The 18,809-nt window shown below is 44.2% G+C and overlaps 1 protein-coding gene across 2 annotated transcripts in view; it reads right to left on the bottom strand.

Moving 5' to 3' along the window:
- Positions 1-18,809, bottom strand: part of sntb1 (syntrophin beta 1) — a 133,598-nt gene that overhangs the window by 37,226 nt on the left and 77,563 nt on the right. For both annotated transcript variants that reach the window (XM_033019096.1, XM_033019095.1), the window contains exon 3: positions 10,262-10,487. In XM_033019096.1, coding sequence (XP_032874987.1) covers positions 10,262-10,487 — 226 coding nt within the window. The remainder of the gene's footprint in view (positions 1-10,261; positions 10,488-18,809) is intronic.

Below are 18,809 nucleotides of genomic sequence, written 5' to 3'. Positions count from 1 at the left end.
GAAATTGCAAGCCCCTCATTGTCAGTACTGCACTGGGGTATTGACCAAGATTTAATGGTGAAATCACCAGTCTAGGATTTGAACCTGCGCCTCGTCTATAGAGGCAAGAGTGTTGTCCAAACTGAGCAGCAGCAGCCCGTCCTGCACTCAATGCTAACAAAGTCTAACACTGTTTATTTTATACCCCCCGTTACCAGATCCTGGTACCATTTATATTTTAAATTACTATTGCACCTTATGCTTGTAATAGTTCCATAAATGCAGACCACGTCTTTTGGAAGTGGTCTGCTAGGAGGAGTCTCATCTCTTCCACGTGTAGTGTTTCGAACATGTTTGAAATCCACATTTTTATTGTTGGTACTGGAGCATTTTTCCAAAATTTGAGTATAAGCTTTTTTTCCCATTATTAGCCCGTAATTAAGTAAGTTCTTTTGAAACACGTTTAATTCGGGTTTACCTTCTGATATTCCAAAAATGATCCATTCTGCTTTTGGTACGTTTTATTTTAAATGATTTTGTGAAGATTTCAAATATTTAGTTCCAAAATTTTTGGATTTTTATACAAAAAACAAGAGTGCGCTATGGTAGCTTCTTGTGATTGACATTTATCACAAATGGGTGAGACATTGGAGAAAAGTTTATTTATTTTAGTTTTTGAATAATATAGTCTATGTAATGTTTTATATTGAATTAGAGTATGTCGTACGTTGATCGAGCATTTATGCACATATAGTAAGTGTTTATCCCAGCTATCTTTTGAAATTTTTATAGCTAGTTCTTGTTCCCAGTCTCTTCTAATACCATCAGTTGTAGGTATTTCTATATTTAAAATAATGTTGTATAAGTATGATATTAGATTTGCTGATTCAGCCTTTGTCTTCATGGCTTCATCCAATAAGTCTGGGGGCATGTTATGATAGTCTTTTGTGTATTTTTTCAGATAGTCACGGATTTGAAGATATTTAAAATATTGATTATTTTTCTAATTATATTTCAGTTGTAATTGTTGAAATGATAATAATTTTCCTAATTCATACAAGTCTCCGAGTGTTTTGATTCCCATTCTTTCCCATTGTGTAAATGATTTATCTATAATTGAAGGTTTAAACGACGGGTTATTGACTATTGGCATTAAAAGAGATAGATTTCTTAATTTTAGATTCTGTTTTATTTGTTTCCAAGTTCTAATTGTACTATGTATCATTGGATTTTTATTATAATTTTTGTTATTCAGATTCATTGGTGAGAGGAGAGTCGCTCCTGTATTACACGGAGAGCAGTCCTCTCTCTCCATTACAATCCAGTCCACCTGCTGGGCAGAATTGTCCAGCAGGTGAATCATATTTTTAATATTTACTGCCCAATTATAGTACATAAAATAGTAAGATTAAACGAGAACTTACCAGTTTGAAGTTTGATCTGTATTTTATGAGGAGTTACGATGAGGGATTACGTGAAGAACCCGCTCAGTGCGCAGGCGCGGCATACTTCCAAGCAGCGGTGTGGAATCACAGATAGACACAATTATTTGAAGTAAACATAGTAAAGACAAGGAGACATCAGTTTATTAGTTTGATCCATATAATGAGGGTGGGAGCGGAGGGCACGTAATCCCTCATCGTAACTCCTCATAAAATACAGATCAAACTTCAAACTGGTAAGTTCTCGTTTAATCTTACTATTTTACTTCGGAGTCACGTGAGTGACTACGTGAAGACTTCAAAGCTCTGTGATTTCAACCCGTGTAACAGTTTTATTTCACTCACTGCCGAAGTTCTTGAGGGAGGAAGTGTTATCGTAATCAACCAAAGAATCTGTTTGTAGAAAAACACAATGGTATTTTTCAACAATAACAACAAAGAATTAAATTGCTCCCCTGGGCTTAAATTAAATATTTGCAGTCCGTAAATCTTTGCTGCAAATAAAACAGGTTTTGCCAACGGCTTATTATAAAATTTCTGAATGTCGTTTCCCTCGACCATCCTGCTGTATTCAGAATATGGTCAACCGTACGTCCATTCTCTCGGCCGTTGACGTAGATGCTGCCCTAGTGGAATGAGACTTAAACGTATTAGTATCTATTCCGGCAGCCTTCAGTACCTGTTTGAGCCATCTTGAAATGGTTTGGCTCGTTACCCGGCCATAAGTTTTTATTGTGGCTGACCCATAAGGCTTTTTCACTCCCTCTGATATTGTGGGTTGTGTCTATGTAATGTTGTAGATAGGTCACGACACACAACCATGGCTCTGGTGGGTAGGCCCGGAATACCACTACTAGATTAGCTGTTCCTGGCCTGCTTTGTTTCACCAGACCCTGTATGATGAATGTGATCTGATCTGGGGTGGTCATCATGTTGTCCAGCCTCAACTTGTGTAGTGACTGGACCCTCTGAGCGGATACAAGTGCCATTAACATGAGCGTCTTTAGTGTAGCTTGCTCGAGGCCGAGGGATCAGGCTGGTGGCCATTCCCTGAAATATGTCAGGACCACACTGATATCCCAAATATGGGTATACCTGAGCTTAGGGCTTGATATTGTAAATGCCCTTCATCAGTTTTACCACCAGTGGATGGGATCCCATCGCCTATTGTCCTGGCGCTGGTTTGAGATAAGCAGAAAGAGCACTCCGCGCTGTGTTGATGGCACTGTAGCTGATCCCTTCATCGTGGTGTAGATAGGCCAGGAACTCCAATACGTTGGTGGCTGTGGCTGTTGCGTACGTTGTCCCTGTTTCCTGGCAGTACTTCTCCCATTTTTTGATGCTGGTTAAGTACTGCCTCTTGTTGGATGTTCGAAGGGATGCCGACATGGTGGTGATGGTTTGTTTGGACAATCCTAGTTCCAGGTAAGGTCTGTTCAAAACCTGCAACCCAGGAGTTTAATTTTCTCATGGCATGGGTGTTTAACTTACCTGGTAGGTAAGTAGCTGATAGCCAAATATGTCTTTCGACACACCCTTTCCAAATCATGTTGACCAATTTGTCGCATGATAACGATTTTATGCCGCCCATATGGTTAATATAAGCCACCACCATAGTATTATCAATTTGTAACCGAACATGCAAGTGCTGCATATTAGATACATATGCTTTTAAACCATAAAAGGCGCCCAACATCTCTAGATAGTTAATGCCCAGTGTAAGTAGTAATGATGACTCTGGGTTAGTCCATCTACCACCTGTGCTGGTTATGGAGTTAGTCGCTCCCCAGCCTGAGCACTGACATCTGTTTGAATAACTAAAGTAGGGTTAGTGATGATGATAGGGCTGAAACTATGCCAAACGTTTTCTGCCCACCACTGTAGCTGATATTGCTTCAGTGGGTAATTTCATGACACGATCATAGTGACCTGTATGTTGTTTTAGTGCCTGTACCTTTGCTTTCTGTAAATGTGATAGTGCAAAGGTCCGAATTGTGTAGCCGGAAATGCTGCTACCATTTCCCCAATTACTCTTGCTACTTGTTGAATAGTTGGTCGCTCGTTGACCATTAAATTGTTGCATGATTGTGCTAATTCAACCATTTTTGCCTTTGGCAAGGTAACAGTCATATGGACTGAGTTAATTGTGAAGCCCAGGTAGTCCATGATAGTGGATGGCTTCAACTTAGATTTATCTGGAAGTAGGACGAACCCCAGAGTTTCGAGGAGCTGTTTTGTAGCTGATACTGCTGCCACAGCCAATTCCATCGTTTCCCCCTACTATCAGAATATCATCCAGATATGCCATGACAATATGTTTTTGTTTTCTTAGTATTGCCATGGCTGGTTTCAATATTTTGGTGAATAATCTTGGGGCTGAAGTTAGGCCATTGGGCAATGCTTTGTACTGCCATAGCTGTACCATCCAGATAAATTTTAGGTATCTGCGATGATCCTTGTGTATGGGTACTAGATAGTAAGCATCTTTGAGATCAATGCTTGCCATGAAGTATCCTTTGGAAATCAGTTGTTTGGCAGTAACAAATGTCTCCATTTTGAAATGTATATACTTAACAAACTTATTTAGTGATCTTAAATCAATGTCTGACGTGCTGGAGATGTTGGGGGGTGGCGCATTTTCCATGGGGTCCGCTCTGGGCCCTGATCTAAAAAAGATCTTTGGGGATAAATGCGGTCCCCGAGCTTTCACCAGTCCCATATTGAGGACGTCGACTGGTGGATGCCGTGGGATGCTGCCGCTTGGGTATTGTAGGTCTTGGTTTGCTCGTCCCGGGGCCTGCCCTCATGAGGCTGAAAGTTTTCGATGCCTCTTCCATGTCCCTTACCTTTTTGGTGAGGTCCTTCCCGAATAACAGAGCGTCCGTCTCTGCAGCTGGGGCTTTGCATAACCCAGCGAATTTGGGATTGAGGGCAGGTCTTATGATTTCCCGCCGGAAGTTTCAAACTGAGTGTTGCACATCAATGCCAGTACATCCTGCTGGCAGGTATCCATCTCCGTGCTGTCCACAGAACGAGCAAAAGGCTGTGATGGCCAACGTCAGGAGCCTTAGGATCCGCTGTAGCTTGAGTTCATGGTTACGAATGTGTGACCCCACATGCCCCCAGATTTGGCTGTTCACAGTCAGCACTCTGAGGCCTCACAGTTTTCTGGTGCAGTGTAAAGATCTAGTGCCTCAGAAAGCACCTTCCTGCAAGGGCTTATTCGAAAGATGATTTATGCTGGCCGTGTTTCGGTTCCAGCAGTCTTCCAGCACGTGGGGTTGCTACCATCACACCCAGCAGCTCTTCCTGCTCCTGCACCCCTTGCATACTCCCGATATCGTCCGCCAGCCCCTGTTCCAGACCAGCCCAGCCCTGGTCACCAATGCTAGCCTCCAGTAATGAGGGAGCAGAGGGCAGTGCACAAGACACTGTGGAGGGGGTGCCTGATCTCCCTCCGCGAGAGCGCTCTTTCTGCGCATCCCGCTGGAGCTGCTCCAAGAGCCGTTGGATGCAGCTCAGGCGGCTGTCTCTCCTCCGTTTAGGTGGAGACATGTCCCCGTCCGACGAATCGGGAAACACCGGCCGGTTGGTTTTCCTGGTGGATTTTTTCCTCCCAGTCCGCTGTTCAGGCATTTAGCGGGACTGGGCTTGGCTCGGTGTCGGGGATGGTGGAGCGCTCTATGGGCGGTCCTGCCGCCTACCGCTCCAGTGGCTCAGGCGGCTGTCTCTCTCCGGGTGGAGAGACGTCCCCTCCGATAAGTCGGAAGCTACCGGCCGGATGCCTCTTCGGCTGGCTATGCATCCAGCCCGCTGCTCAGGTACTAGCGGCTGGGCTCGGCACGGTGTCGGGGAATAGCGGAACACCGGACCCGGTAATTCCTACCGCCTGTTGCTGCCCCCCCCTGCAATGGAACGCTCCTCCGCTGGAGTCGAGCGGGGGACAGGTTCTTCTAGAGCTTTTGTGCCTTGTAGAAGCGAGAGCGCCCCTCAAGCAGCGCGTCTCGCAGGCACCTGCTCCGAGAGCCGCTCCAGTGGCTCAGGCGGTTCTCTCTCCCCCCGTGCGGGTGGAGAGGCGTCCCTTCCGAATTCGGGAAAACACCTGCCTCGAAAGGGGGACAGTTTTGTTCCAGAGCCTTTTTCTCTGCCTGTAAAACACAAGCAGAAAAAGGCTCCCCTGTAATAGAAACCTGACCTCAGGATACTCACCTGACGGTCCGTTTCATTCTGTAGCGGGAGCGCCTAACTCCCGTTGCAGCCGCTGTTGCACTGCTGGCGTAATGCCGCGCCTGCGCACTGAGCGGGTTCTTCACGTAGTCACTCACGTGACTCCGAAGTAAAATTAGGGAGCGCTAGACCACCCATCTCTTTTGGTTTACTAAGGTGTGCTCTTTGTATTCTGTGGGATTTATAATCCCATATAAAATTTGTAATGTCTGAGTCTAGTTTTTTGAAAAACTTTTTTGGAAGATATATTGGAATTGATTGAAATAAATATAGGATTTGTGGTAAAAAGATAATTTTTATAGCATTTATTCGACCTATTAAAGACATCGGGAGCGTTTTCCAGAATTTGATTAGATTATTTAGTTTCTTAAGTAAGGGGCTATAATTGGCGTTAAACATAGCGTGATAGTTTCTAGTGATTTCAATTCCTAAATATTTAAATTTTTCTGTGGCTATTTTAAAGGGGAATTTCAAGAGATGTGTTGAGTCTTTCGGTTTTATCGACATAATTTCGCTTTTGTTCCAGTTTATTCTATATCCTGAGAAAGATCCAAAGTCCTCAATTAGATTTAATATGTTTGGTATACTGATTTGGGGTTTTGTGATATACAGTAATGCATTGTCTGCATATAAGGATATTTTGTTATTTGAATATTTTGTATTATAACCGTAAATATCCGGGTGTGTTCAAATTTTTTCAGTTAAAGGTTCAATTACCAGAGCGAATAACAGCGGTGATAATGAACATCCTTGTCTATTGCCCCTTGTTAATTGGAATTTCGTAGATAGTATATTATTAGTTAATATTCTAGCCGTGGGTTTGTTATATAATAATTTTATCCATGCGATGAAGTTCTCTCCCATTTGAAATTTTTGCAATACTTTAATCATATAATCCCATTCTACTTGATCAAACGCTTTTTCTGCGTCCAATGAAATGATAGCTAACTCTTGTTCTTGAGGTTTGTGAGAGCGCATTATGTTAAGCAGACGTCTCAGGTTATTAAATGAATGTCTCTTAGGTATAAATCCCGTTTGATCCTCATTTATTAATTTACTAACATATTGACTTAGTCTTCTAGCTAGTGTTTTCGCTAATATTTTTTGGTCCGTATTTAACAAACCAATAGCTCTGTATGAGCCTGGTTCTTCTATATCTTTATCTTTTTTAAGTATTAATGTGATCGTAAGATTTGTTCTTTAAAAGCGTATGTATACATTTTCTGTAGACGTGGTGTAACTATGTCGTAAAAACATTTATAAAATTCATTACTGAATCCGTCTGGTCCTGGTGTTTTTCCATTCTTAAGTGAGTTTATTGTGTCTTCTATTTCCTTAGATAATTTTTTTTTTTAAACACAGTTGGTATATCCTTTTTTGCGAGTTTTGTGTTACAATAGAGCGATTGTTTTTCCTTTTTTTTCTTTTCTTTCTAGGGTCTTACTTCCTTTCTTTACTTCCTTCTCTAACTTCCTCCCTAAGGGGCTTTCTTTTCCCAACACTTTCCTGCACCTTCACGATTCTTGCTCACTTTCCTTACTTCTTTTATTTCTATCTTTTTTAAAGCTAAAATTTAAAAATTAAAAAAAAATAAAAAAGTCTAACACTGTCACTCATTTCACTGTTGAGTTTGGGCTGAAACATGGGCAAAGAGCAGCATTCAAGTGCAGATGCTAGACACTCGTGAATAGATATTACTGGAGACCCTGACCTGCTGACTGATCTAACATCTTCTGGTTTTATTGTAAACGTGGAATACTTATTTTGGGTCTGGGAGTGTACGAGTTCCACCTGTGTGGCACTGGTGGTATTTCCAGAGGCCCAGACTAAAATACACAGACATCAGAACGCCTTCCTGAAATTTCAAACCCTTGGCTATACACATACTGGAAGCCACAGCTTCCTGAGGATGGCTATTCAACATGAGCAGTACATATGCCAGGGGCCACACTGCAAATTAATAAGTAACAATGTCAGGATGAGTAATGTACTTACTCTTCTGGAGGCCATTTGGCCCACTGAACCCCTGCTAGCTCTACGTAAGAACAACTCACTCCATTCAAAGTCCTGTGGTCAAAATACTGCCAGCACTTACAAGCCATCATTGTGTGCCCTCCTTATGAATGATCCATATAACATCAACATCGGGCAAAGAGTTTTAAAGTTGGCCATGGGCTAAATTCTAACCTGGGCATGAATATACCAGCCCAGCCCCACAATTTAGTTTCTCAAGAGCAAGCAAAGGCAAATAAGATAAGTTTAGATGCATCTTGGTGTTTATGAATGAGTAGTAGACATTTAGCTTAACTCAGTATGTTATAACTATAAACAGTTACCTTTAAATTTGTGGCGTTTTTGCGGCTGCGATTCTCACGCAGACGCGCTAGTAGTTCTTAGTTTTAGTTTGGAGGATGCATGGGGGAGAGGTCACAGCTTTCCACCATGCACGAGTTAACCATGCACGAGTTTGACTAAAATGTACTTAAACAAGAAGAAATTTGGATGAGTATCTTTCTGTTTTTACTACGACAATAAAGAAACTATTAATTAAGAGACTGTGTTTTGAAGATTTATCTTTCGACGGCATTGAATGTCTTGTGGAGAGCGCGTGGATGCGAAACAAAACTATCTCCTTACCCCTGTCTTGAATCATAGTGGCTAGAGGAAAGATTCCTTGAACGATATAATAATCTGCCATGACAGGGCTAAAGGTGCTATATTACTCTAACTCCCATCAGAGGAAATGAGAACCTTGTGGCGTCAGCTGATTAACAGACCACTTATGGTCAAACCCTCGTCAGTAGCTACGAGGGCTGGCACGTGACATCATGGGCTAGGTGGAGTGTCCTGCTACTTAAGGGCCTGTCCCACCAGCATGCGACTGCATGCGGCTAGCGCGAGCTAACGTGGTCGCTTGAGCCGTACGGCCTCGCGGGGCCGATCCCACTTCGATCGCCGGAGCCGTATGGAGTTGTGCGGAGCTGGTCCCGACTTCGCGCGGGGCTCCGAAAAACTGACACTGTCCAAAAATTCCGCGCGGCAAAGGCCTGTCGGCCCGCAACCGCATTGAGGCCGTACGCAGCGCCTCGACGGGCGTACGCAGCGTCTCGACGCCGTATGCAGCGTCTTGACGGCGTATGCCTAGCGCGTGGCGTTGCGCGATTACGTCACCGCCCGACACTGTGCAACATCTGTCGGCCCGCCTCCCGCCCAGCTGATTGGTGAGCCTGACGTCTGGCCTTATCCTGACCACGTTTGGTGCCGCTACAATCTCATGCAATTTAAAGATCTGTATTCAGACTTGTGAGCGCTGGGAATTAGCACTGTGCTGGAAGTCCGGGGGGATAAATCTTTGGGAACGGCACTGGAAAGGGGGCTAAACCTTTGGGAACGGCACTGGAAAGGGGGGCAAGTAAGCAGGAGGATAGGGAGAAGGTGGAACCCAGTAGAAGGAAACAGACAGGGTGGAGAGGAGGGGGAAAGGGGATGGGAAATAGGGGGAAGAAGCAGGGGATGGGGGAGAAAAGGAAGAGAAAATAATAAAAAAGAGATTCAAGGGAGAGTGTGAGTGGAAAAAAGGAGAATGAGATGTCAGAAAACTCAAGCGTGAAGCAGAATGTTGAAGAACAGAGGGAACTGGTTTGGGGAGAAAGAGGGTCAGAAGGCAAGGAAAAGAAGAATGTGTATTTATAGAGCATCTTACACAACCTGAGAACATCCCAAAATGAACAAAGATTAGTCCTTGTTGCAATGTAGGAACGGTGGCGGAAATAAATGTACAAAGATGTTATATGGGACTGGAGGGCTTGAGTTATAAGGAGAGACTGGGTAGACTGGGACTTTTTCCTCTGGAACATAGAAATACACCAAGTTTTCTAAAAGCATCCTCCTAAATACAGCAATGAGATAAATGACCTGTTAGCTGTTTCTTGTTTGAGGGATGAACTAACCAAACACCAAAGGGGAAGTCCCTGAAATTGTGCTCTGGTATTACTCACTTCCACTTGACAGAGCAGACAAGGTTTTGGTCTAATCTTTCTACAGTAGTGGAGAGTTGATGAGCTTTCAGTTCAACCTCTGTTCCTCCTCACTCTGATGCAGTCATTCTCAATAACCCAGAGCTCTTTAAACATAATGAAGAGTGGAGAGGATGTTTCCACTAGTGGGAGAGTCTTGGACCAAAGGCCACAGCCTCACAATAAAAATATGTACCTTTAGAAAGGAGAAGATGAGGAATTTAGTCAGATGGTGAATGTGTGGAATTCATTGCCACAGAGGGCTATGGAGGCCATCAATGGATATTTTTACGGCGGAGATTGACAGAATCTTGATTAGTACGATGTTAAGGGTTATGGGGAGAAGGCAGGAAAATGGGGTTGAGAGGGCGTGATGGATCAGACATGATTGAATGGCGGAGTAGACTTAATGGGCCGAATGCACTAATTCTGCTCCTTTAACATGACCTACGTACTTAACTAAAGAACATTCCCAGTGCTGTTCCTGTGAGCATGAGTACATTTCTTCATGAACAATTTAAGCCGCATCTCAACTAGTTTAGAATTAGTTGAATCATAAGTATAAAGATGATGAGACAGTGGGAGGATGGAGATTACCTGTTCTCTGGATCTGGGACCGTGAGGCCTCGGGTGACGTAACACATCTTTAGCGGGATGCTCCTCTTGTCCTTGGACTCCATGCGCAGGGAGAACGGAGGGGTGGAGGGGGACTCAGAGGCGGTGGAGCCAAGCCTGGGTGACTCTGGCGGGAGGGTTTCCCATCCAATTTCCGAAACCGGAGAGGTCTTCTTGATGTATGGAGTCGCCTCCCTCATGTACTTCACTGGAAGGGTAAAAAGACAATCGTTGGGTGAGCCCCTGTTCTCAAATCCCAGACCAAGCCCAATACACTCAAATCTCAGAGAATCTCTCTCAAAGCAAAATGTCACTGAAGTTACAGCAACCGTTGGCTTTGCTCTTCAATGAGTAGCCCAAGAACTAATCTCTCATAATGTAAATTACTGCAGCATCAACAACAACTTGCATTTTTAACGGGTCCTTTACTTCTGTCCCGACAGCTTCGAAGTGGGTGAACAAGTCATCCCAAGGCATGTCACAGGACCATTACTGGACAATGTCATCTGTATTCACCAAGGGGAAGGGCAAGCGGATCATCTGGACCAGCTCCGTATTAAGACGGAGACATTGGCGGACTTGCCAGGGTGTCAGCTTGCCTGATGGCAAGTGGGCCCCTGATGAAGTGGGCCTCCTATATCAAGTGGGCCCTTGATGAAGTGGGCCCCCTTTGTCTCCTGGCAACCAATATTTTTAGACCCAGTCCGCCACTGGATGGAGACACAAGGAGCTGCAGTTGTTGGTTTCCATAAAAAGACACAAAGTGCTGGAGTAGCTCAATGGGACAGGCAGGACATGGCCAGGTGATGTTGCAGGGCCCTTTATCAGACTGATTGTAGAGCAGTAGGAGAGGGAAACCTGGAGTCGGAGGTCAAAGTCAGACAAATGATAGATTGATAGAGGTGAGGGAGGGGTTTGGTTGGCCGATGTTTGGACAAAGACCAGAGATGAAAAGGAGACAAAAGGCTGTGAGATAATGAGAGAACGAAGAGCTTTTATATGTCGTGGGATACAGACAGATTGATAAATATCCAGTACCAGATGACAGGGAGAAAGCTGCGACCCTAATAGATTCTTTTTGCTTCTTCATTAGGCACAAGTGAGAAGATGGGAGGACAGCTGATGTTTTCCCTCTATTTAAAAGCAACAGGGATAAACCAGGTAACTACAGGTCGACGAACCTTACAGCAGTGGTAGGGAAATTACTGGAAATAATCTTACAGTTTTAGATCTATGCACACTTGAAGAGGCAGGGCTGATCAGGAATAATCAGTGTGGCTTTGTGCAAGGATATCCTGCCTCACTAATTGACCTTTTTGAGGAGGCAACTGCAAAGACTGATAAAGGCAGGGCGGTAGATGTAATCGGTATGGACTTCAATAAGGCTGCTCCAGAAGGTTACAGCACATGAGATCCAAGGTGAGCAGGCTAATGAGATCCAAGGCTGTTTTTTTTTTTAATAGGAGGCAGAGGGGAAGCGATGGAATGATGCGTTTCTGATCAGAAGCCTATGATCAATGGTGTTCCACAGGGGGTCAGCGCTGGGTCCCTTGTAGTTTGCGATATACTGTAGGAGGAAAGTTGAATGAATTTGCAGATAACATGAAAGTTGGAGGTGTTGTGGATAGCGATGTAGGTTGTCAAAGGCAACAGCATAATATAGATCAGTTGAAAATTTGGATGGAATATAATCCCAACAAGTGGAAGGTGAAGCATTTTGAGAAGTCAAATAGGGGCAGGATATCAACACTAAATGGTAAGGTGCTAAATAATATTGATGAAAAGAGGGACCTTGCGGTTCAAGTCGGCAGTACCATGTAAGTGGCAGAACAGATTGATGGGATTATAAAGAAGGCACATGATATAGGTCGGGCATAGAATATGAACCAGACACTGATTCGCTTGCACTTAGAATATTCTGTACAGTTCTGGTCGCTGGAAGATTCACCAGGATATTATTTGGATTGGACTCAGCGGCTGTGGAAAGCATCTTGTCCGGAAATATTACAATCTGGTTTGGGAATTGCTCTGCCCAGGACAAGAAGGCTCTGCAGAGAGTAGTGCGTTCGGCCGAACCCACTATGGGAACTTCACTCGCACCCCTGCAGGAACTATACATCAGGAGGTGCAACTCCAGAGCTAATAAAATCATGGGAGATCCCTTCCACCCCTGCAACGGACTGTTCCAGCTGCTACGGTCAGGCAAACGCCTCCGTTGCCATGCTGTGAGAACAGAGAGGTTGAGAAGGAGTTTCTTCCCAGAGGCCATTAGGACTGTAAACTCCTATCTCACCAGGGACTAACTTCTGCGGTACTGCTTTTTTTTTTTAAATTGCTGTTTTTTTCCCTTTTTCCTTCCGCCCACATTGTTTGTAGTTTGTTTGGTTGTTTGTTTGTTTGTCTTTTTGCACAAAGTCCACGAGCATTGCCACTTTTCATTTCACTGAACATCTCGTATGTGTATGTGACAAATAAACCTGACTTGACTTGACTTGACTTGAGGACTTTAAGTACAGGGAGAGATTGAATGGGTTTGTTTTCCATGGAGGGAAGGAGGATGACCTCTTTTGCTTCTGCTTCTGCACACCTGGTGGTGTCAGGAAGGATGTTCCACTCTGGGATAGTCCATGGATATAGTGACTGTAGATGGCTATTTTACTTCGGAGTCACGTGAGTGACTACGTGAAGAACCCCACCAGGACGCATGCGTGTCATATCGCTTTCACGCTTGCGAAACGACAGGCGGGGTGGAGCGTTCCCCCGCAGCGGTAAGTTTGAAACCGCGACCTGCAGGTAAATGATTTACTCTGCGGTAGTGTTTGTCCCCGCGCTGTTTTTACACAGGAGGGGGAAGCTGGACAAAATAGTGTCCACAAGTGCTGCGAGTGAAGCTGGCTGGGGAGGACCGCGAAGTTGCGGGAGCCAGCAGGAGCTGAAGGCACAAGCCCCGTAAGGGATCAGCTGTGCCGACTTTTGGTCCCGCGCCGGCCAGAACACCACGGCCGGGCGGGAGACTATTCAGATGGGGCCGTCGACTTTTGACAAGTCGAAACGGCAGGAGGTGGGGTGGAACGACGTTCCCCCGTAGCGACAATTTAGACCTGGACCTGCAGGTAAGAGCTGCGGTCTTTTTGTGTTTTCCCATGCTGATTACAGGTGGAGAAACCAACGGGCTGCGACAAAGCTGGTGGGCTAGCAGCGGCCAGCGGCACTTGAATCACCTATAATGGGATCAGCTGTGCCCGATGTCGCCTCCGCACCGGCCAGATCCACTCCGCGGCCGGGCGGTAAGGCAAGACAAAAAACCATCAAAGTCGTGGACTCAGAGGAGTCCGACTTTGAGCAGCCGCGGGCGGCCAGCGACCGTGAGCGTTGGAGCCGGATGGAGCGGTGTGTGGAGCATTTGCTCCAACGTGACAGGCTCCGGGAGATGGAGTCGAGTCACTGTGGGCTCTATGTAAAACCCACAGCAGCATCTCTTGTAGGGCTGCACAGTGCTTCTCCCTCGTCAGAGGGGAGTACTGGGGGTCAGTTCTGGGCTGATCCTGAAGAGGGGTTTGCAGAACAGAAATCAAGTGTGCAGGGGGTGCAGGAACGTGAAAATCTACTGGACATGGTGTCCAACTTCATACAGCCAGACCAGACTGGCCAAAACCTGGAGTACACCTGACACTGGGTAACTGTATATCCCTGAATGTTCCTGTAGTAAATAATTGTATATGGAAACTCCTAAACAGCGGGGATAACAGCTTTCACCCGCACAGTGGATGAGAAGGACATGTCGCAGGACCAACTGGATGCACTGGCACTGCTTTGCAACACACGGCCATAGACAGCACCCTTACGCACCCACCAGTAGAACAAGACCGACTGGTGAAAGCTCGAAGGTCCGGTACACCAAACATGAGTCTTTCTTAGGCCATGGCCCAGACTGGCCTTCTTGGAAGATACGCAAACCTCCAACATCAACCAAACCACAAACCTAGACACCAACGCCTCAACATCAACGAAGGATTTACAAAAAGAAGTAAAGCTGCCACTGGTAACTATGGAGGTAGGTGGGTCTGGTTCCCTACAAATTGTAGGGAGCATGGAGGTTGGGGGGGGGGGGAGATTACTCTCCTTTCTGGATGCATGGAGTATGTTAACTACCGATACTTATATTTAAGCAGTATCCAGGGATATACAATAGAATTATACACAAGTACAGCCCTCCAGTTCAACATATACCGAACCGAATGTTCGTACTTTCCGGTAAAGAAAAATCAGAAGCGCAGGCTGAACTGGAGCGGCCTTACGCAAAAGGGGTAATTGAAAAATCCCAACACGAACCGCTAGAATTCGTGTCCAATATCTTTACCAAAATCAAAAAAGATGGTGGTTGTCGCATCATCATAGATCTGACCAAATTGAATACATTTGTACAATATATTCATTTTAAAATGGAAACCTTTGTTACTGCTAAACAATTGATTTCCAAAGGTTACTTCATGGCTAGCATCGATTAAAAAATGCTTACTATTCAGTGCCTATACGAGGTGACCACAGATGTTACTTAAAATTCAACTGGATTGGACAGCACTGGCAATATAGAGCGCTGCCAAATGGGTTAACATCAGCCCCCAGGCTGTTCACTAAAATTTTGAAACCAGCCCTAGCATTTCTACGGAAACGAAAACACATGGTCATGGCATATCTAGATGACATACTTATTGTGGGCAAAACTTTGGAATTGGCCAAACAAACTGTAACAGCCACAAAACAGTTATTTGAAAAACTGGGGTTTATTATCCATCCAGTTAAATCTAAATTAATGCCTTCCACTACTATGGACTATTTGGGGTTCACCATTGACTCAGTTCACATGTCGGTGACTTTGCCAAAGGGAAAGGCTATAGACTTAATAGAGGCTTGCAATAACCTCATTGACATCAGTAACCGTCCATCAGATTGGTAGCAAAAGTAATTGGCAAAATGGTGGCTGCTTTTCCAGCCACACAATTTGGACCTTTACATTACCAAAATTTACAGAGAGCAAAAATACAAGCAATCAAAATCAATGCTGGTCATTTTGACAGACCAATGAAGCTACCAATCAAAGCTATAATGGAACTAAAATGGTGGATAGATAACATTTGGCTTTGTTTCAATCCAATCATTATCAGCAACCCTTCTATGGTGCTACAAACTGATGCCAGTGCACTTGGTTGGGGTGCCACCAATTCCATCTCCAGCTGTGGAGGTAGATGGACTGCTCAGGAGGCATCATTATTACTAACACTGGGCATAAACTACCTGGAAATGTTGGGTGCATTCTATGGCCTAAAGTCATATTGTACTGGGTCATATCACCAGCATGTTAGACTACAGATTGACAATACCACCGTGGTAGCATATATCAACCACATGGGTGGAAACAAATCGACATCATGTGACAATCTGGCTAATACAATTTGGCAGTGGTGTATCCAGAGTGATATTTGGATATCAGCTACTTACCTACCAGGTAAACTAAATTTAGTGGCAGACACCAGGTCACGCAAATTTAATGAAAACACCGAATGGATGTTGAATAAAAAGTATTTGCTGATATTACAGCACGATATGGAACACCAGATATCGATCTATTTGCATCCAGGCTTAATCACCAGTTATCAAATTATGTTTCATGGGAACCAGACCCTGGGGCAGCGGCGACAGATGCATTTTCGCTGAATTGGGGGAAATTGTTTATTTATGCATTCCCTCCTTTCTGCCTCATCAGTCGGGTATTAAGGAAAATACAGCAGGACTCTGCGTCTGGTATTTTGGTAGTACCCGATTGGCCTACTCAACCATGGTTCCCAGTGATAATGAACATGGTATTAGAACCATGTATCACCATCCCGAATAGACCAGACTTGTTGGTTCATCCCGTAACAAGGGATAGCCACCCATGCCATAACTATTTGAATTTATTAATTTGTAGAGTTTAAAAATACCTCTACTACAGCTGGGACTGACGGACCGAACAGTGAACATGGTTTCGGCGGCCCAAAGACAGTCCACCAAAAAACAGTATCTGGTCTATATCAGGAAGTGGGAGATGTATTGTAACAAAAACAGCATCACCTACAGAGATATGAACATCCCGTCTGTTCTGGAATACCTGGCAGGCCTCCATTATGATGAGGGGCTCAGTTATAGTGCCATCAACTGCGCCAGAAGTGCCTTATCGACTTATCTATGGCAAGGAACAGAGCGTCACTCTGTTGGAACTCACCCACTGGTAACAAAACTTATGAGGGGTATTTTTAACACCAATCCCCCAAGAACCAGGTACTCCCAAATATGGGATGTGAGTATTGTCCTGAAGATGCTCAGGAATTGGTCTCCAGCAACAGCTCTGTCCCTACATAGACTGACATTAAAAACAGTCATGCTAATGGCATTGGTCACAAAGGGTACAGTCATTACATAAATTAAGACTGGACAACATGACTTCTTCATCTGAAAACATTACGTTTCATATTTATGAATTAGTGAAACAGAACAGACAGGGATCAGCGGGCCTCAATATCGAATTTAGGTCTTACCTAACAGATGATCGTCTCTGTATAGTAAAACATTTGTCGTTATATATGGAGAAAACGAAAATCATCAGAGGCAATGAGAAGGCACTTTTAGTCAGCCATCAGCAACCACACAAAAAAGTGTCGGTCCAGACCATCTCAAGATGGCTGAAACAGGTTCTAACACAGGCTGGGATGGATACTAATATTTTAAATCTCATTCCACCAGGGCTGCAGCTCATCGGCAGCTATGCAGTTGGATGTACCAATGGACCAAATCCTCAAGGCAGCAGGATGGTCAGGGGAAAAAACATTCCAACTATTTTATCATAAACCAGTCATTAAACCTGGAACATTTGCAGAAACAATTTAAGTTCTGTAATTTAATTACCCCATAAATAGGGGCTATAATTTGTGTTAATCAATTCATGGATTTCAATGTCGGATTCATGTCTAAAATATGTTGACACAATTCCTCCTACAGTCATTAAGGCAGATGTGATGCATGGACTCGTTTTCACGGCATGAAATCACAGAGCTTTGAAATCTTCACGTAGTCACTCACATGACTCCGAAGTAAAATAGTAAGATTAAATGAGAACTTACCAGTTCGAAGTTTGATCATTATTTTATGAGGAGTACGTTGAGGGAATACATGCCCTCCGCTCCCACCCTTGATCATATACTCAACTGGTATTTATTTCTCTAATCTTACTATGTTTAAGTCATTACAGTTATCTGTGATTTCACACCGCTGCTTTGAAGAATGACACGCATGCGTCCTGGCGGGGTTCTTCACGTATTCCCTCAACGTACTCCTCATAAAATAATGATCAAACTTCGAACTGGTAAGTTCTCGTTTAATCTTACTATTTTTGTTGCGCTAATTCTAGTATAAATAAAGTGACCTGAGGACTGTCTTCTGGGTATTGGATTGAATGAGGTGAGATATGTTACTGGGGATGATGCCACGAGTCTTCTCTTTACATACCCCTTGGAAGATATATCAAATTATAAGTTCAAGTTCAAGTGAGTTTATTGTCATGTGTCCCTGTATAGGACAATGAAATTCTTGCTTTGCTTAAGCACACAGAAAATAGTAGGCATTTACTACAAAACAGATAAATGTGTCCATATACCATGATATAAATATATACACACATGAATAAATAAACTGGTAGTGCAAATAACAGAAAGTGGTTGCTAATAATCAGAGTTTTGTCCGAGCCAGGTTTAATAGCCTGATGGCTGAGGGGAAGTAGCTATTCCTGAACCTGGTTGTTGCAGTCTTCAGGCTCCTGTACCTTCTACCTGAAGGTAGCAGGGAGATGAGTGTGTGGCCAGGATGGTGTGGGTCTTTGATGATACTGCCAGCCTTTTTGAGGCAGCGACTGCGATAAATCCCCTCGATGGAAGGAAGGTCCGAGCCGATGATGGACTGGGCAGTGTTTACTACTTTTTGTAGCCTTTTCCTCTCCAGGGCGCTCAAATTGCCGAACCAAGCCACGATGCAACCGGTCAGCATGCTCTCGACTGTGCACCTGTAGAAGTTAGAGAGAGTCTTCCTTGACAATCCGACTCTCCGTAATCTTCTCAGGAAGTAGAGGCGCTGATGAGCTTTTTTGATAATTGCGTTAGTGTTCTCGGACCAGGAAAGATCTTCAGAGATGTGCACCCCCAGGAATTTGAAGTTCTTGACCCTTTCAACCATCGACCCGTTGATATAAATGGGGCTGTGGGTCCCCCTCCTACTCCTTCCAAATAAGAGGCAGAGATTAGGTGATGGAATCAAAAACAAGAGGACAGGTCTCAGGTGAGAGGAAGGAGTTTTAAAGAGAATTTGAGGGCTATTTTTTCTTCAACACAGCGAGTTATTTATATCTTGAATGCACTGCCAGAGGAAGTGGTGGAATCAGATACAGTCACTATGTTGAAGAAACATTTAGACAAACACTTAAGTAGCCAAGACAAGGTCCTAA

Source organism: Amblyraja radiata, chromosome 4 (assembly GCF_010909765.2).
Source record: "Amblyraja radiata isolate CabotCenter1 chromosome 4, sAmbRad1.1.pri, whole genome shotgun sequence".
Lineage (NCBI taxonomy): Eukaryota > Metazoa > Chordata > Chondrichthyes > Rajiformes > Rajidae > Amblyraja > Amblyraja radiata.
This window is presented reverse-complemented; position numbering and strand designations above follow the sequence as displayed.